This window comes from Octodon degus, unplaced genomic scaffold, assembly GCF_000260255.1.
Source record: "Octodon degus isolate 3935 unplaced genomic scaffold, OctDeg1.0 scaffold00050, whole genome shotgun sequence".
In the NCBI taxonomy this organism is placed as follows: Eukaryota; Metazoa; Chordata; class Mammalia; order Rodentia; family Octodontidae; genus Octodon; species Octodon degus.
The window spans coordinates 13,734,879-13,756,242 of NW_004524626.1; the positions used below are offsets into that span (position 1 = coordinate 13,734,879).

The 21,364-nt window shown below is 35.6% G+C and overlaps 2 protein-coding genes across 2 annotated transcripts in view; both read right to left on the reverse strand.

The window, feature by feature from the left end:
* LOC101563650 (zinc finger protein 699) overlaps positions 1 to 21,364 on the reverse strand; it is a 959,136-nt gene that overhangs the window by 889,612 nt on the left and 48,160 nt on the right. The gene's annotated exons all lie outside the window — the stretch shown is intronic.
* LOC101573601 (olfactory receptor 7G3-like) lies at positions 2,841 to 3,794 on the reverse strand. Its single transcript, XM_004633036.1, has one exon. It carries the CDS (start codon positions 3,792 to 3,794, stop codon positions 2,841 to 2,843), a length of 954 nt encoding a protein of 317 aa, XP_004633093.1.

The following is a 21,364-nucleotide window of genomic DNA, read 5'->3' on the forward strand; positions in this document are numbered from 1 at the left end:
TTGTGTAGCACTGTCTTCTGCCCTTTGTTGTAGATCTTTGCTGTAGTTATAACCTTCACACGTACTGAAGTTCAGGTGGAGCTCTACAGATTTTGGAGTTATCCAGCTGCGTCTGGCTTAGGTCTGGCTGCTGTGCTCAGCTCTTTCCTGCTGCGGTCCTGGGTAGGATTGGGTCTCGAGGTTCCTGGAACTCGGCAGAAATTCCGGACCTGGGCTAGGACTGGGTCTGGGGGTTCCCGGAAGTTGGCAGAAATTCCTACTCGGCGGGAGGGGTGGGGTGCGGCCCGAAGGGGTGGGAGAGGGTCTGGCTCTCGCTGCGCCTGGGCTGGGACTGCGATTCTTTGAAAATTGATGGAAATCATTTCTAGGACACTGAAATTGTGATATCTGAATCAAAATACAATCAATGGAAAAGTAGTTATATTATTTTATTTATCCTATTAAAAGTTAATTTTAAATAAACATGCCAAATGTAAAAAAAAAAAGATGCTTGTAATAGCCACAAATAAATAATTAATTTTTTTCATTTTATGTATTTGGTACAGGTTCTTGATAAGAAGTACAGATTCATAATGATCCTCCTATTTTTTAGCCTCCACTGATCTGGGATTACAGGTGTGCACCACCACACTCAGTCTCAGTGGCCAGCTTAGCATGTCTGGGGGCAGGGAGGGGAAGGCTCTGCATGGCATGCAGTACTGGGGATCCAACCCAAGTCCTTGCACTCACCAGGCAGGCATTTAGAACACTGAGCAATGAATGAATGAATGAATTAATTAATTAATTAATTAATACAGAAAAAGTTTCAAGGGGAAAAATCCCTGTTAATATATGTATATTTACTAAAGAACACTAAATAACACCAAAATACAACTTCTGACTACCAGTCCTACAGAAAATCCACTACTATTATGGACTACTGGATTATATTGGAATATTTTGCTGAATTCACACACCTACAATATTTAAATGGCAATGGAATACCCATCTCTGACAAAACTAAACAAAAAAAGGGATAAAAATGAAGGACCATTTTGTATCTGTATTCTCAAAACAGGATAGATATACAGCTACTTTCTTTTAATTCAGTGAATAAAGACTTGTTCTAATAGTGTCTGTGGACAGGATATCATGTCTACGTTTTGTACTATAAATAATCACTATGAAGACAACAATATGCAATGTATTAATTATTTAAACTGTTCTACTAATTGGTTTTGAAAATTTCATTGCTATTTGTTTCTCACTAAAATTATTCACAAAGAGGCCAAAATAAATGCAAGAATATTGTATTTTAATACACATGAAGTATCACAGAGATTTCACTTTTCATGAAATAACTTCATAAATTTAATGCAAGTGTTGTAAGCACAGTTTTGAGAATGTATGAAAACTGAGAAAGAATGTTTGGTTTGACAGAAAATTAAGAAATGATTGCTTGCCTTATCATTTATTGAGATTATAATATTATAGAGCTATGTAGTTAAATTAATATACTACTACAGTACAAAGAAAATCATTACAAACTCTACCCTCACCTATGTCAATATGTCATTCAGGAAGAATGCATTGAGTACTTTATTGGAGATAATTTGGCATTTCCTGGCAGGATATCATTCAGTAAGTAGTTCTGGAATTATTACTTATGCAAATTTAAAAAGTTAAAACTGGATTATAGCATATGCAAATATCATTCAAATGGTATTTTAAGCCTGAAGTATGAAAGATGAAAATATTAGAGTTTTCAGTAAGATATCTTTAAGACATTAGAGAGTTAAACACACATGTACACAGTTTACAACATGTATGGTAAAACATGGCTGTAATCCCTGCACCACAAACGTTCAGACAGAAGGATAGCCAAAAATTCTAGGTCAGTCTGGGTAACACAGTGAATTCAAGGGCACCTGGAAATACAAAATGATATTTTGTAGAAATTAAATAGATAAGTAGCTAATGATTCTTGAGGTCATGATTAACAAAATAATTTAAGATTAAATCACAGACAATTTTCATTGCCATTTTTAATTCTCATTAAAATGAATAATAAATAAATAAATTACAGACAAGAGAAAATGATGCAAAATATGTGCTAAACATCAGATATATCCATTGCTATCAGGGTGACATGGTATTGTGGTTTACAGTAAATTTCTTACAAATAGAATTACACAGTTAAACAGCTATAATGTGTTGTACAGTGAATACACCCACCAGGAACAATGTTGTATACCATCATTATCAAGTAATATCAACATAACATACTTAATAACGTAAGTTTATACAAACTGAGAGAGTAGTAGATTTGTTCATGCCACCCTCACTGCAAGTAGAACATGGCTCTGCACGTTACCATGGCTGATCATTAGCTGACAAACTCTTTAGCTCCATTATAATTTATGAGACAAGCTTCTGTCATGTACTACAGTCTGCCACTGGTGAAAGTACTATTTCCCAGTGAATAACTAAATATGAACTTAATCCACCTTTACAGGTGAGTAAGAAAACTGAATAAATTGAAGTCAATTGTCAAAGAGCACACAGTATGTTAGTCATTTCTATTCACTGGGACAAAATACCCAACATGCACAACTTAAGGCCATCCACGATGGACTACACCACCCACATGATCCAATTGCCCTGCAAGAGCCCAACTTCTGAGCACCTAAGGCTTTGGGGAGATGTTTTAGATCTAAGCCAGAATACACTATTATGGTACCGAAGTTTTACTTCACAATTCTCATCGACAACAATAATGTGTTATCTTTTATATTAAAAGATATGGCTCGACCTTTATGAATTACTCCTTGTCTCTTAATCTTTGACTTATTCCAGTAGTATCAACATCTAACACACTGATAGAAAAATGGCACTCTAGAGAACAGTTTCCTTAAAGCCCTCAACATATCCTTGTTTCTCAGGCTGTAGATAAAGGGGTTCATCATGGGGGTCACTACAGTGTACATCACTGAGGCTATTGCACTCTTCTTGGAGGACAGAGGTCCTGAGGCACTGAGATACACACCAAAACATGTGCCATAGAACAAGGAAATGACTATTAGGTGTGACATACAAGTGGAGAAGGCTTTGTACTTTCCACCAGCTGAAGGAATTTTCAGGATGGAGGAGAAAATTTGAGTGTAAGAGAATAATATCCCACACAGAGGGACAATGCCCAACACACCCGCCACTAAATACACCAGGATGATATTTATGAGGATATCTGAACAGGCAAGTTTGAGAATATGATCCAGTTCACAGAAAAAGTGAGTAATCTCCAGGTTTGTGCAGAAGGACAGCCGGAGTGCCATGGATGTTTGGAGCAAGGCACTGAGGACACTGGTCAGGAAGGAAAGCAGAACTAGCAGCCAGCATAGTGTGGGGTTCATGATGACACTGTACCTCAAAGGGTGACAGATGGCCACAAACCGGTCATAGGCCATTACAGTCAAAAGCAGATCATCCATACATCCAAACATGATAAAAAGACACATCTGTATCATGCAGCTCACATAAGAGATGTCTCTATTCTGAGTTCGGATGTTCACAATCATTTTTGGGACTGTGGTGGAGATAAAACAGATATCATTAAGTGACAGGTTGGACAGGAAGAAATACATGGGTGTGTGGAGGTGAGAGTCAGAGTTGACAGTCAGGATGATGAGCAGGTTCCCGACCACCGTGACCAGGTACATTGATAGGAACAGCTCAAAGAAGAAGTGCTGCAGGTGTGGGTCATCTGACAACCCCAGGAGAATAAATTTTGCAACATATGAAATATTTTCTTGTTTCATGATGTTGATGGGTCTGGTAGAAAAAATGATAAGAAAACAAACTCTAGAAAAGCCATCTGAATTTTATGTATATTTTGAAACCAAATCAGATTTTTTCCAGGATTATTTTTCTCCTTTTCTTTTTCTTGCTTTGTATTTCCCTCATCATTTTTTCCCCACTCACTCCCCATTCCAACTTCTATATTTAGCTTTTAAAGTTTTAGTTAACATTTGAGAATTAGACATCTTTATGAAGTACGTTGTTATATTTTGATACACAGCATGCAGTGTGTAATGATCAAATCAGGGTAATTAGCATATTGATCTTATATATTTATCATTTCTGTCAAAAACATTCAAAATCCTCTCTTCTAACCATTGTGTATTTCTAGCTATTTTATAATATGCAATTCATTGTTCCTTGCTATGGTCACCAGGTTTTTATTTTCCATGTGTTCTTTCAAAAGTATAGTTATGGAGAATGAAATGGGAAAGAAACAATGCTGTGTCTTCCAAGTTTCTGTCACTACACCAACTAATAAGAACTTGGAAAAAAGCTAAGTTGCCTCATGATTTTTAGATTCCCATCCTCACCAGCTGTCCTCATTGCTGTGGCAGTGGGGGTGCAGCACTGCAAGAGAGCTCAGGAGAGCAGTACGGCTTACCTCACAGACAGGAAGTGACAGAGAAAGATAGGAAGAAGACAGGTCACAGAGGTCCATGTAGGACAGCCCCTGTGCACCCTGTTGGCCCCCATGAGGTTCCACCTCTCAGAGAATCCATCACCTTTCAACAGCACTGGGCTGGGACCAAGGCTTTATTTACATACATCTGCCCTGCAGCTTTAACTTTCTGCACGGGCTCTACATACCATGCTGGGACTAAGAAAATCCCCATAAGCTCCAAAACCATAGCTTCTGACATAAAGGTAGAGAATCACAGTTTGGAGAAAGAAGCACTGTTAATTATTACCCCTGAGCATGTCTCCAAAGTCTAGGAAATCAAAAGACAAACCAGCTCTCAATTTACTGTCATATCTGGCTCTATCTCCTATCTTGCCACTTGCATAAATTGTGTGCAATTATTACATGTCAATAATTTCATAATTCCATAATGAAATAACCAATTTGTTTTTAGTATTACTCAAAGGAAAGCAAGTATCATCAAGAAACTGGGGACTTAAAGGGATTTGATATACTTCACTTCACCACAGCTCATTTTCTTAAGTTAATAGCTCCTTGTGGCTAATGTTATACTTATCCATTACATTTTACCCCCAGAATTTATGGGCCAGTGTTTAGGATCAAGAATTCACACCGAGATGGAAAGAAAAGGAAGCAACATGTTGGAATGCTTCTCCAATTTGATGGTTTGCATGTAGTTCTGGAAGACTGAGATATTAAAGGCATACCAGAAAATATATTACTAAATTAGATACAAATTTTCTAAATGGAAATATAATATAGACTCCTGGAGAAAGCCCAGAAGTAAATACAATTTCCTTAACTTATGTTCTATTCTGTTTATCTTATAATGGAAAATTTTAAATTCCATTTTAAAATATTTAGTTTCTGTAAAAGTAGGATCTCTGTAAAAAAAATTTCTCAAAGATGTGTGCATATTTTTTTAAGTAAATCTGGATATCTTGAGCAAAGGAGACACTGTTTCATGACGAATAAAATTAGAAGTAGTTTTCAGCTACAACAAACAAAAACCATAAGGAATCAGCATGTACTGACAATGTCATAGTGTCTACCTGTTTTTCTTAAGGAATTTCAGTAACAGTGTCTGAGGATAAAATACAGAAGCACAGGATGTGAACAGTTGAATGATGTAGTGGTCCCATCTGACAGGAGCTTTCTGCTTCATTAAATTTGTCCCTGTGCAGAGGTTGACTTTCCCTGGTGAAAGACAAATGACAATGAGAGAATCAACCATTTAAGCATAAGACTTGGATTTGAGCAGTTACAATTAGTCATGCATTTGCCTATTGTGATATGAATCTGTGGCTCAGGAGGTTGCTGAAGCTCTATGAGGACACTCAATTTTTGCACTTGCACAACTATTATCAAAATCTATGGGTCTGTGGCAGAGAAGAGAAGCTTATGAACAGCACCTACTCATAGGAAAAGAAATGACTGTTCCAGAGAGTTTTGCTTTCAGTTGTGCATGACCTTGCATGCTTAGGAAGGAAGGTGAGGGTGGCAGGTAAGGGAAAGGAAGCAAGAATGATGGAGTTCACCTCAGGGATTATGTGTCAGAGCTGAGGGAAGCAAGACTAGGTTCAAACTTTCAGCGGGAGCCTTTGTAAGGTAATGCAGTAAGGAACTTAAACAAAAATAAACATAGAAACAGGTAAGTTATAGCAGAACCAGCCAATGTCATGTTATTTACTACTGTTTATACTATTTTAATGTAGTGTCATCATATATAATGTTCTAAAGTTTCATCATACTATTTTTGTACTACTGGGATCTGATCCCAGGGCCATTGTAGTGAGCTAAACCCACAGAAATTTTTTCTATCTTGAGATAAAGTCTCACTAAGTCACTAAGGTGCTCAGGCTGGGCTCCAGGTTTTGAACTTTCTCTAGTCCAAGAGTGCTGGGGTCATATACATGTGTGTTACATGCTAAATGTAACACACATATATATGTGTGTTACACATATAACATGCTAAATGTTTAGATGCTCAAAATGAATAAATCAGTCCTATGAATATAAAATTAAATTTAAATAAATCTAGAAAAAGTCAATTTACACAAGGATAGTTATAGCAGCATGTAAGTTATATAAATATGAACAACCTTTAAATAATTAACTCTTTTCTATAAAGCTGTATTTCAGGTATTGTGAAAATCGCACACTAACAATGAAGAGCTTACTCATTCACCAGCATGATAGAACTTAAATTCAAATATATGGTACACTTGCTTCAATCTTTGAACAAAAGTAAATAAAACAGCAGACATCATTTGAAACTCAGTGTCATTCTGTCAGTTTGAGCTCTCAGAGTTCAGCATGGCTGTGTGCTTTCCAGTTACTTTCTGTGATTCATGTGACATACATACACATCCTACAATTATGTTACATTCTGTATTATATGTTCATATTGGTTTCAGGTGTTAGCATACCATGTTTTCAGTTAGCACCTGTAATTATTTTGTCTTAACACTATTCTGTATTTATTAACACTGATTCAAACAGGTTTGTATTTATATGAACAAACATCCACACATGTGTGGGTATTTGATTTATTTATTCTATGATGCATTTCATTTTAGTAATGAACTTATCTTAATATGGTGAAACCTCCTGAAATTTCAGATTATTTCCTCCAGTCAAGACAAGGAGGAGAACAAGAATAAAGAGTTGCATCTTATGCACAATATATTAAATAGCATCATTGAAAAATATTCAAACTATCTGGACCTGGTAAAAGATTGATTCTGGAATGTGGTCTCATGATTATGTATTTTAATGCTCAATAATTTGAAGATTACAATAGGTAATATGAAAGCAAATAAATTAAAGAAATATTTATAATGTTTTGTTTGGAATTTTAAAAGAGAGAAAGAGTAAAAACATATATTAGTGATCATCGGCACCTGAACCTCCCCTACTGGTGTCCACAATCAAGTACCACTGTCCAAATGTAGAGGATGGTGACTGTGTGAGAGTTGTAGTCCATGTCTCAGAGTAACTCAGGGGATAAATAGTGCTCTTACCACAAATAAATGATAAATGCATGTGATCAAGATGTAGTAATAAAAAAAAACTGTCCAGGTTTTCTAATTATATAATATACACAATGAATTATAACACTGCACTCTATAAGTATGTATAATTAGCTTAATTATTTGTATAAGTTAATAATTTTACTGCAATGAAAGAAACTGAACAAACTCAGGTGCTCATTTATGCTAGTCAATGGCTTGGCATTTGAGCTACACCCACAGCTTTCCACATTCCACCCACAAAAGATTTTAAATAGTTAGAGATAAGACCTAAGTTCTCTAAATAGAAAATCTGTAATCAGGATTATGTAAACCAAAAAGCTTAATTCATCACACCTGACCATTATTTGGCAAAGCAATGAAGAAGCTACACAATTATAGAATCACTTTTGGATGGGGGTGATTCATACTTAGGTGAATGAAAAAGTCTCCAGAATTTGGGAGACAGAGGAAGAACTGAGTATAATGAAAGTTGGTTGCTCTTACTTTACAGGTTGTGTATAGTTTGAGCTTGTTGATTTATTAATAAACTTATCCATGAGATGAAAAAATGAATTGATTGCAAAGTATGTGAATATGAGTAAATGTCACAAGAGTGTCACCAATTAGTTTGGAGTGTCATTTTTTTTAACTCCAACTCACCTTTTTCTTACCTCAAAATGTGTCCAAGAAGAAAATCACAAAGAAGGAGAGAGAGAGAGAGAGAGAGAGAGAGAGAGAGAGAGAGAGAGAGAGAGAGAAAGGGAGGGGAGAAAGGGAGAAGGAGTACACAAAAAGGAGAGATGGACAAAGAAAAATAAATGGACAAAGAGAGGAAAGAAAGGAGAGACTTTTCAATACTTTGTAGGATTTATTGCCCAAACTTCAGATTGCCATGAAGATTCCATTTCTTTTCTGGATGTTTAAAGATGTAAGTGGAAACTGTAATCCAAGATGATCCAAGAGGCAACAAGCTCCTGTATATGTATCATCTCTGGATGAAGACTCCAGTGTGTGTTTTAAGACTTGTGAAGGGCTTCTGAAGAAGTGATTTTTATGGTGACTATCTGCAGTCCCAGTGGGCCTTGGTGTTCCATATTCGAAGTTCTTCATTAGCCCTAGTACACTGGCATTTATTTCCCAGGGCAATCTTCAAGGCACACAGCTCAATGATGTCCTGACCCTGAAAGCACCTCTCATTCTCATCCTACCACCTTCCCCCATACCCCTGGGGTCTCAGTCTTGTATGATAGGATCTGGCTGCAAGGCTTAGATTATTATGATCACTAAAGCACTAGAGAACCAGATCCTTATAAGAACCCAGAGAGACAGATTCAGGATACATATGGTATATCATGGGACCATGTCCAAATTCTCACCTTCAGAAATGTATCCCATTTTGTGTCACAATCACCTCACAGCAGATGTCATGAATAAAACTAATTTACTAGCTTCCTGGAGAATGTTTCAAGGGTTACCTTAAAAGAATAGACATAATCAACATGCTTTCTGGGAGTGTTGGCTCACACTGAAATCCTAGTACTCAAGGCTGAGGCAGGAAGATCACTCGGAGTTCAAATTTAAGGACGCCATGTCTTCCAAAGAAAGACTTTCTCTCAAAACACTGTTAAATAGTTAACCAAATCAACATTAATCATAAATGAAACAAATAAACAGTTGACTATATCTAGTATTACGCACATAAAACCCTCCTCACAAATTTTGCAATTTGTATAACTCTACAGTTAGTTCAACAACAAAATTTTAAAATTAAAAATTAAACAAACTAGACATAGTGACACAAACTTGTAATACTAGCACTGAGGAGGCTGAAGCAAGAGGATTAAAATGATTGAAGTAGGAAAGATTGAAAGGGCAAGGGCAGACTATTTAACAAGTTTAGAGCAGTCACTTCTAAGTGGTGAAAACTGATCTCAAGAAAATAAACACCAAACTGAAACTTTTTTTAGTTGAAGAGGATTTCAGAAAATAGAAAAAAAAATCCCATGTGCCTAGATAGGAAGAACCAACACTGTGGAAATGGCCATACTCCCAAAATTGTTACATAGATTCAATATAATTTTTTGCAAGGGTCTACACAGTGTTTAGGGTCTCACTACTAGATCAGACTCGTGATCCGTAGTGATCCGTCTGTTTACAGCCTCCCAAGAGCTGGGATTAAAGGAGCGCGCCACCATGCCCAATCTCAATTGCTTTCTCAGCGTGTCCCAGAGGCAGGCCAGCACAGCAAGCCAGAGGATCAAATCCCTGGCCCCTGGGCCTTCTTGCAGGTGCTTTAATCTGCTGAGCTATTTGGCCGGCCCTTTAATACAATCTGGAATAAAATATCATTAGTGTACCTCACAGAGTTAGAGAGAATATTCCTCAAATATATTTGGAACCAGAAGAGATCCTGAATATAAAAAATAATCCTAGGAAACAACGGAAAGACAAGAGATATCACAACTCCTGACCTGAAATTATGCTGTAAAGCTACTGCGATAAAATATTCATGATACTGATATAGAAGCAGACCTGAGGATCAGTGGAACAGATTAGAAGATGCTGGCTCAACTGCAAACACACTAAGACATCTTGTATAAAAGTGCCAAATATATTCACTGGAAGAAAGATAGCCTCTCAATAAATGGTGCTGAAAAAAATGACTCAACATGCCAAAGGCTAAAACTACACCCATACTGATCACCATGCACAAGGCTACAGTCAAAATAGATAAAATATTTAAATATTGAAAGAGGAACAGTAAATCTTCTGGAGGAAAATGTAGAAGGGAATCTTAAAGACATAAGAGTAAGTAAAGAGTTCATGAACAAAAACTATACTGCACAGGAAATACCTCAAAGAATCAACAACTAGAATCTCATCTTTTTGAAATTTTCTGCCTTTAAATGCAAATCTCCAATGAAGTAAAAAGAAAATGCACAATCTGGGAAAGAATTATAGCCAACCATCACTGACAAAGGTCCTCAAAGAATTAAAAAATATCAGAGAGTCAATCCAAAAATGGGCATCTGAAATGAAAATATACTTCTTAGAAGAAGAAATACAAATGGCAGGTAAATATATGAACAAAATATTCAAAATCATTGACCATGTAAGAACTGCAAATTAAAACAATACTGAGATTCCATTTCAGCTCATGAAGAATGACCAACATCAAGAAGTCAGACTATAACAAATGTTGGATTTACTTTTTACTTTTTTTTTATTTTGCTGAATTCACTCACCTACAATATTTGAGTGGCAATGGAATACCCATCTCTGACAAAACTAAATAAAAAGGGGGATATAAATGAAGTACCTTAGCTGGGGAGATAGCTCAGTGGCTTAAATGCCTGCCTGGTATGAGCAAAGTCCTGCATTCAATGCCCAGTACAAAATGGAAAAAAATTGGCTTTCTCTTAGGTTTATGAGTCTGATCTATGCAGTGAGACCTGTAGACCCTGTCCTAAAATTAAAAAAATTAAAAAATTAATGACATACAGTTTTGTAGTGAAAAAATATATATCTGTATATACAAAATAGGTTAGATATGATAGATATACAGCTACTTTCTCTTAGTTCATTGAAAAGAAAGATTTATACTAATAGTGTTTAGACAGGATATCACGTGTGCATCTTGTACTCTGAATAATTACTATGAAGACAACAATATGCAATGTGTTAATTATTTTAATTGTCCTACTAACTTGTTTTGAAATTGTCTCATTGTTATTTCTTTCTCAATAAAATTAATGAAAAAGATGCTGCAAAGGCTGTGGAGTAAAAGGAATCCTTCTGCAGTGTTAGTGGGAGTACAGACTGATAAAACCACTATGGAAATCAGTGTGGAGATTCCTTCAACTACTGGAATTAGAGATTCCATTCAAGCCAGATATTCCCATTTTTCCAGAACTGAAAACCTTGTACCATAGTAATACACGTGCACCCATGTTTATAGTTGCATAATTTGTCATAGCTAAATTCTGGATATAATCCAGATGCCCATCAGTTGAAGAATGGATAAAGAAGACTTGATATTTTTTCACAATAGAGTATTATTCAGCTATAGAATAGGATAAATTTGAGTCTTTTGTTGACAAATGGATAGGATATTCTTAAGTGAAATAAATCAAACCTTCATGTGCAAACATCATATTGTGTCCTTAATGTGAGAACCTGAAACAGAAAAATGAAATCTGGAGGGCACAACAGATATTTGGAAAAGGGAATGAATGTATTCAACACAAAAGAGTTACTGAGTTGAGGAGAAGGACTGGAGAAGGAGTGGAGGAAAGAGATGTATCTAGGTATGTAAACAAAATGGTTTGGACAACTGTACAGTGCCTTTCTGCTGGTCTATGCAAAGGAGCAGTTAATGTTTAATTTCTTTTGTTTCCATTTTCAATTATACTTTTTTTCTTAATATCTTATACATTTCTTGAATTTTTTTCTTCTTCCAATTTTACATGCATGTATTTGGTAATATGAATAGCTAGTAAGAAGACAATAGTAGGTATTGCAAAAAATACTGTGAAATTCATATTGCTCTGTTAACTGAAATTCTGTGTCCCTTGTAATTTTTTTGGTAAAGGGTCTAATTCAATTTGGTATAGGGTATACAAATTTAGTATAGGGTCTCACTACACAGCTCAGACTCATAGCAATCCTTCTGTTAATCTCCCCAGCATTGAGATTAGAGGTGTGCACCACCAAACCCAGTTCTGGTGAACGACACGTGGTAAGATTTCAGGGTTCAAACGTGGGTCCTTGGGCTTGTCATCAAGGCCTCTAGACTCGTGAGCTATATTCCCAGCGCTAAAACATATTATATATACAACTATGAACAAACAGTACCAAGATGAAAACAACAATCTAAGGATGATATTGACAAGAGAGTTTGAGAGTAAATCTATCACACATACTTTAGAAAATTGTTGACATAATTGCATAAATGTCCTATTACCTCAAATTTCCACTCCTAAATATAGATCCCGCAAAAATATGTCCATCAGAAAAACACAGATTATCCATGGCAGTGCTGTTATAAAATTCTTAGCCACAAAAAAACTCAATACAAAAAACAGATGAAAATATTATGCATATTCACACAGGAAAAATTTAGATTAATGAAAATAAATTCCACATAAACAAATAGACAAAGTCCAACACTCATTCATATTCAAAGTCCCACAGAAAATTGGAATAGATGGCTCTTACTTCAATCTGATAAAAGTCATCTATGACAACCCAACAGCTAATATAATTCTAAATGAGGAAAAACTGAAATCTTTTCCTCTAGGACCTGGTACAAGACAAAGATGTCCTCCATGACCCCTTCTATTCAATACAATTCTGGAATCATCAGCTAGAGCCATTAGACAAGACAGAGAAATAAAAGGAATAAGAATAGGTACAGAAGAAGTTAAATTATCCCTATTTCCAGATGACATGATACTTTACTTGGAAGACTCAAAAAACTCCACCCAGAAGCTACTAGAATTGATGCAAAAATTGAGTAGCATAGCAGGATACAAAGTCAATACCCAAAAGTCAGTAGCATTCCTCTACACAGATAAAAAACACACTGAGAGGGAAATAAAAGAAACAATACCTTTTACAATAGCACCATGGCAAATGAAATACCTTGGAATTCATCTAATTAAAGAAGTCAAAGATCTTTTCAAGGAAAACTACAGTACTCTGAAAAACAGATTGTACACTATTTAAGAAAATGGAAAAATATTCCCTGCTCCTGGATTGGAAGAACCAACATTGTGAAGATGGCCATACTCCCAAAATTGCTTTACAGATTTAATGCAATCCCTATCAAACTACCACCAACATAAATCACAGACCTAGAGAAATCATTCCTAAAATTTATTTGGAACCAGAAAAGACCTAGAATAGCAAAAGTAATCCTGGGCAACAAAGAAAAGACAGGAGGCATTACAATTCCTGACTTGAAATTATACTACAAAGCTAGTGTGATAAAATCAGCATGGTACTGGTAATGAAATTGACCTGAGGATCAATGGAATAAATTAGAAAATGCAGAAACCTGCACAAACGCACTCAGCCACCTGATCTTCGACAAAGGGGCCAAATGTGCTCCCTGGAATAAAGATAGATTCTTTAACAAATGATGCTGGAAAAACTGGCTCTCTACATGCCAAAAAAGATAACTTGACTCAGGTCGATCACCATGCGCTAAGTTAAAGTTAAAGTGGATTAAAGATTTAAACAATGAAACAGAAACACTAAATCTCCTGGAAGAGAAAGTAGGAGTAACTCTGAAAGACATAGGGTAGGAAAAGAGTTCATGAACAACAATCAAATCGCATGGGTAACAGTTGAAAGCATTAACAACTGGGACCTGCTCTTATTGAGAAATTTTTTGCACGTCAAAAGAAATTACCAACAAAGTCAAAAGACAACCCACAAATTTGGAAAAAATCCTGACAAATATGCACTCAGGCAAAGATCTGCTCTCTAGAATATATAAAGAACTAAAAGAAAGTTAGCACCCCAAAATATGAATGCCCAATCCAGAAATGGGCATCTGAGATGAGCACACACCTCCCAGAGGATGAAATTAAAGAAGCAAATGAATATATGAGAAAATGTTCCACATCACTAACCATTTGTGAAATGCAAAGTAAACAACACTGTGATGCCATCCCACCCCAGAAAAAATGGCTATCATAAACAAATCAACTAACAATAAATGTTGGCGAGGCTGTGGGGAAAAAGGAACCCTTCTCCACTGCTGGTGGGAATGTAGACTCGTGCAACTATTATGGAAATCAGTGTGGAGAGTCCTTAAAAACCCAGGACTTGAAATCCCATTCAATCCAGCTATCCCTGTACTGGGAATTTTCCCAGAGGAACTGAAAAGGTCATATCATAGTGATATATGTGTACCTATGTTCATAGCAGCACAATTTGTGATAGCCAAATCTTAGAAACAAACAAAATGCCCATCACCTGAAGAATGGATGAAAAACATGTAGTATTTTTATACAATGGTGCATACTCAGCTATAAAGAATGATAAGTTCAAAGCCTTCATATTTCAGTGGATGTCACTTGAAGATATACTCATAAGTGAAATAAACAAGACACATATGTGTAAATATCGTATAGTCTCCCTAATATAAGAACTCAAAAGAAGAAATACAAATAGAGAGGTATAACACAATTGAAAGGAAAGCAAAAAATTGAGGATTAGACAATGAAAAGAGGACAAGGAGAAAAGGTAGAAAACATGACAGGGACAAAGCCATATATTTATATGTACAAGATGGATAAGGCAATAATCCTGAGAACTATCAGCAGGTTGTTGAATCTAGCAGTTACTGGGTGGGATTCTCACCCTGACTAACTATATATGCTGATACATGTGAACCAAGCAACTGTACCCAAGATAGCAATGTGCAATAGTGGGGACATGCTTAGAATGCCTGTCATTCTGGTCTTCTAAATGTGTACTGCTTGTCATGACATACCAATTATGGCCAGACTATATCTCAAGTAAATGCTTTTGGTTTTTTATAAAGATGTTCCATCTTGTGCCTAAGATATTTGATATTCAGACAGATATGAGGTTAAACACTCCTGCATATGTTGTAGGTCAATAATAAGCTTCTCTTCTGGAGGGTTAACAATTTAACTTTGCAGACCAAAAATTAGAGAAAATGAAGGGTTGCAAGGACAGACAACATTTTGACCCTAACCTTTCAAGGTCAGTTAGGACTCAGGATATAGGAGAACCTGTATTGTAGGATCATGTAACTCAATTTTGTCCCAAATTTTCTGATCAAGGAGATTATGAGGCTACAGAGGAATGTGATATATGATGTAGTATATGTCTAAAGAGAGTCACATGGAGAGAAAACCTTTTCTCAGGCTTCCTCAGGAAGCAAATTGGTCAAGCAATAGCCATGACTCAGCCACATGGCTGACACTGATAAATTATCTACAAAGTGCGGTACAGGGTTTCGTGATAAGTCCTGAGGGCACTTGACTGACCACGTCGATACAAAAGTTACATTTTTTTATATAGGTCTTGCTTTATCTTGGTCTTAACCATCCAGCAGAAAAGTGTAGAAATGAGATATGAAAGGTTAGCAGATAAACAACCAAGACGCCCATCACCTGAAAATGGATGAAAAAGATGTGGTATTTTTATACAATGGAGTATTACTCAGCTATAAAGAATGATAAACTTGAAGACTTTATATTTAAGTGGATGCCGCTTGAAGATATACTCATAAGTGAAATAAACCAGACACAAGTGTGTAAATATCATATAGTTTCCCTAGTATAAGAACTCAAAAGAAGAAATACAAATAGAAAGGTATAATACAACTAAAAGGAAAGCAAGAACTTGAGGACTAGACAATGAAAAGAGAGCAAGGAAAAGAGCTAGGAAACATGACAGGGGTAAGCCATACAATTACATGTAGAATATGGATAAGGTAATGATGCTGAAAATCTTCAGAAGATTTTTGAATCTTGCAGTTAATTGGAATGATTTTCACCCTGACTAACTATATATACAAACACCGGTGAATTAAGTAACTGAACTGAAGATGGCAATTTGTAATAGTAGGTTCATGCTTTGAGTGCCTGTCATTCTGGTCTTCTGAATATTAGTTGCTTGTCATGACATGCCAGTTACTGCCATGCTACCTTTTCGGTAGATGATTGTTCAAAAAGAAGGGGGTGGTGAATGAAGCCCAGAGAAAGGAAAATGAATGTTGCAGAACTGTCCTTCTACAAGGTTGTATATGGTTACATTTCTGGACTTATGTGTAAACATAAGAATTATATAATTTTTATGCCTATTTTTAAAAGACATTCTAATTTTTAAATTTTTTTTTCATCATATTCTGTACGGACTTAAAGTTCAACATAACAAAACTTGATGAAAAATACCTGTTCCATGTTCTGCCTAAGATTTTGATATTCAGACAGATAGTGAGCTTAAGCTTGACAGCCTAGGTTGTATGGTAATAACAATAAGCTTCTGTTCTGGAGGATTAACAACTTAAGTTTGTAGACCAAAATTAGAAAGAAAAAAAAAGGAGGGCGGGAAGAAAAGACAACATTTTGGCACTAGCCTTCCAAGGTCAATTAAGTCTCAGGACATATGAGAACTTGTACTGTAACATCATATAACTCAGTAGTGTCTCAAATTTTCTGAACAAGGGAATTATGGGGCCAAAAAGGAAAGTGATCAATGATGTAGAGTGTGCCTAAGGAGAGTCATATGGAGAGAAAATATTCTCTCAGGTTTCACAGAGAGCACATTGGCCAAGCAATGGCAGTGACTCATCCACATGGCTGACACTGACAAAAGTTCTACAATCCGAGGAACAGGATCTCAGGATAAATCCTGAGGTGATTTCATTGACCTTATCAGACCCAACAGCTACAACTCTTGTTGCATAGGTCTTGCTTTATCTTGGTCTTAACCATCCAGCAGAAAAGTATAAAAACGAAGTGTAAGAAGTAAAGCCTGGTGTTATGTTGAGCCATAGGGGACTCAGGTCAACAATTTCTGACATTGCCAGTCAAGCAGCAGACCCAATAGTAATACAGACTACTGGACTCTTTTAGAATATTTTGCTGAGTTAACACACCTATAATGTTCAAATGACGAGTGTGCCTAAGGAGAGTCACATGGAGAGAAAACATTCTCTCAGGCTTTCACAGAGAGCACATGGCCAAGCAATGGCCATGACTCATCCACATGGCTGACACTGACAAAGGTTCTACAATCTGAGGTACAGGATCTCAGGATAAATCCTGAGGGGATTTCACTGACCTTATCAAACCCAAAAGCTACAACTCTTGTTGCATAGGTCCTGCTTTACCTTGGTCTTAACCATCCAGCAGAAAAATATAACAACGAAATATAAGAAGTAAAGCCATGCTGTTATGTTGAGCTATAGGGGGCTCAGGTCAACAATTTCTGACATTGCCAGTCAAGCGAAAGACCCAATACTATTATGGGATACTGGACTCTTTTAGAATATTTTGCTGAGTTTAGACACCTGTAATATTCAAATAATGGAACTTAACAAAAAAAGGGTATACAGATGCATGTCCATTTTGTATCTGTGTATTCAAAGTGGTTAGGATAGATATATAGTTACATTCTCTTGATGAATAGAGTGATTTGTTCTAATGGTGTTTGTAAATAGGATATCATATCCGCACCTTGTACAGCAATTAACAACTGGGAAAAATGTATGCAATGTGTTAATTATTGAAAACTGTCCTACCAATTTGATTTGAAAATGTCTCATTGCTATTTATCAGTAAATTTATGGGGAAAAATAAAAAAAATATCTTCCTGCTAAGAAAAACCCAGGCCAAAGGAAAAAAAAATTCAAATGACGGAACTAAACAAAAAAAGGGGATACAGATGAATGTCCATTTTGTATCTGTGTATTCAAAATAGTTACGATAGATATATGGTTACATTCTCTTAGCAAATAGAGGGATTTGTTGTAATTGTGTTTGTAAATAGGATATCATGTCTGCATTTTGTACAGCAAATAAGCACTAGGAAGAATGTATTCAATGTGTTAATAATTGAAACTGTCCCACCAATTTGGTTTTAAACTGTCTCTTTGGTTTTGTTTCTCAATAAAATGATGAAAAAGAACACCCCAAGACAATAAGCTTCTCTTCTTGCGGGTTAGCAACCTAAGTTTGCAGACCAAAATTAGAGCAAAAAGAAGGCCATAAGAAAAGACAACATTTTGACCCTGAACTTCCAAAGTCAATTAAGTCTCAGGACATATGAGATCTTGTATTGTAATGTCATGTAACTCTGTAGTGTCCCAAATTTTCCTATCATGGAAATTATGGGGCCAAAGAGGAAAGTGATCGATGATGTAGAGTGTGCCTAAGGAGAGTCATATGGAGAGAGAACATTCTCTCAGGCTTTCACAGAGAGCACATGGCCAAGCAATGGCCATTACTCATCCACATTGCTGACACTGACAAAGATTCTACAATCTGAGGTACAGGGTCTCAGGATAAATTCTGAGGGGATTTGATTGACCTTATCAGACTCAAAAGCTACAACTCTCATTGCATAGGTCTTGCTTTATCTTGGTCTTAACCATCCAGCAGAAAAGTATAAAAATGAAGTATAAGAAGGAAAGCCATGTTGTTATGTGAGCTGTGGGGGACTCAGGTCAATAATTTCTGACATTGCCAGTTAAACAGAAGACCCAATGCTATTATGGGCTACTGGACTCTTTAAAAATTTTGCTGAGTTTACACACCTATAATATTCAATAATGGAACTTAGAAAAAATGGGGTATACAGATGAATGTCCATTTTGTATCTGTGTATTCAAAATGGTTAGGATAGATATATAGTTACATTCTCTTAATGAATAGAGGGATTTTTATAATAGTGCTTGTAAATAAAATATCATGTCTGCATCTTGTCCAGCAAATAACCACTATGAGGACAATATACAATGTGTTAATTATTGAAACTATCCTACCAGTTTGATTTGAAACTGTCTCATTGCTATTTGTATCTCAATAAAATTATGGAAAAATACATATCACTAGAAGTCCAAGCAGTGAAGCAAGATGTTGTACTAAATAAATAAATAAATAAATAATGTTTAGAAAGAAAAAAAAAAAGAAATGTTCAGTCATGTTAATATGCTGAGCTGTGGAAGTGTCAAGTCATCAGATTCAGACATTGCCAGTCCTGTGGATAACTCACTACTATCATTGAGTACTGTAGTATTTTGGAAAATTTTGCTGATTTCATGCACCTACTATATTTGAATGGCAATGGAATACCCATCTCTGACAAAACTGAATGAAAAAAGGTGACATAAGTGAAGGATAACTTTGTATCTGTATATACAACATACTTAGGATAGGTATATGGCTACTTTCTCTTAATTCAGTAAGAAGAAATATCTGTACTAATAGCGTTTGGACAGGATGTCATGTCTGCATTTTGTGCTATGAATGACTACTACAAAGACAACCATATGCAATGTATTAATTGTTGTAACTCTCCTACCAACCTGTTTTGAAGCTGTCACATTGCAATTTTTGTCAATAAAATTAACAAAAAATAATTAAAATTTTCACTTTGACTAACTATATTCTTTTCTTTTCTTTTTTTGAGGTACCAGGGATTGAACTCAGGTCCATGCGCTTTCCAGAGAAGCACTTATTCCACTGAGCCTCTTCCTGGCCCCGACTAGCTCTATATTCTAATATCTGTAATCTGAACAACTACATAAAAAATATCAAAGTGCAATACAAAATCTACAGTTGAAAATCTCTAATCTTTTTCTTCTAAGTTACTACCATTTCTAATGTCTTATCAATGACTATACCCTCTTTAAAATAAATTTTAAAAATGAAAATTGAAAAATGAGAAGGAAATTTTAAGGCTGATTGAAAGCAAGTTTTTTTATTCATTTTATTGTGAAACAAATAGCAATGAGACGTTTCAAATCTGATTAGTAGGACAGTTTCAATAATTAATGCATTACATATTGTTGTCTTCAAAGTGGCTATTCATAGTACAAGATACAGACATGATATCCTGTCCAAACACTATTAGTACAAATATTTCTTCTCATTGAATTAAGAGAAAGTAGCTGTACATCTATCCTGTTTTGTATATATAGATACAAAATGTAATGTTTAATTGTTTCACCAATCTTGCATACCAATACATATTAATATGAGCAGCAGATTTAATGATGAAAATATGTAATACAATGAATATTATCAGATTTTTAGTTTTGTTTTGAAATTCTGTACCATATGTATTGTTCTTTGTTACTTAGCTTCTGTCTTTGTTTTTGCTTTTTTTTTTTTTTTTTTTTTTTTTTTTTTTTTCGGAACCGGGGATTGAACTCAGGCCCTTGCACTTGCCAGGGAAGCGCTTATTCTACTGAGCCATCTCCCTGGCCCCTGCTTTTTGTTCTTGATTTGAGTTTTTTATTACTATTTAAAATGAAATTTAATTATTAAAAATACAGCAACAGGTTAATTTTAGTAGCTAGTAGTAGCTCTGATGTCTTCCATTAAACTGAATATTAAAGAAATATGTAAAAATATAAAACAAAGATAATCCCGTAACTAAAGTTTTATTTTTCACAATTGATATTCAGCATTCTTTTCATAATATTTTATTTTTTCAGTTTGTACTTCTAACTGTAATATCAGTACATATGATCCACATATAGAAATCTTGGTTCTCAATTTCTAAAAGCACAAAGAGCATTGGGACTGAAAATTTTGTGAATTGTAATACAGAATTTTTTTTAATTTTTATTTTTTGGTGGGCTCAGGATGCCCTCAGGGCAGGTCTGGTTTGGCTTGAGGATTTGGGGATCGAAATGCAGCATCCTGAGCCTGACTTTGTTTAAGCAGACACTTAACCAACTGAGCTAACGGGCAGGTCCCTGAATTTTTCTAATACAGAGATGTCTTTTTCTCATTTATTTAAAAGGCCTTCTTTTGTTTGTTTTTCAATATATGTTGGATGTGAGTTATTTATGAGTTGCATATCTTGTAAAAATTTCCTCCCAATCTGCATCTTGCTTCTTAACTATGGTGCCTGTTGTTCTACGGAAGTCTTAGTTGTGATATAGTCATATTTTCCATAAGATATATGCTTTCATCTCTTATTGTCAAGAAATCCTGTCCTTTTTCAAAAGCATGAATTTTATAGATTCTCATTTAAAATTTGCAAAAAAAAAATTCTAGAAGTGGGGCTGGAGAGATGGCTCAGTGGTCTAAAGCACCTACTTGGAACAAGCTTGGCAAAGCATCAGGGACCACGGTTCGATCCCCCAGCACCACAT

Bases quoted from the DNA above. Each gene is read 5' to 3' on its own strand.
- LOC101573601 (XM_004633036.1), bottom strand. From the start codon at position 3,794: ATGAAACAAGAAAATATTTCATATGTTGCAAAATTTATTCTCCTGGGG.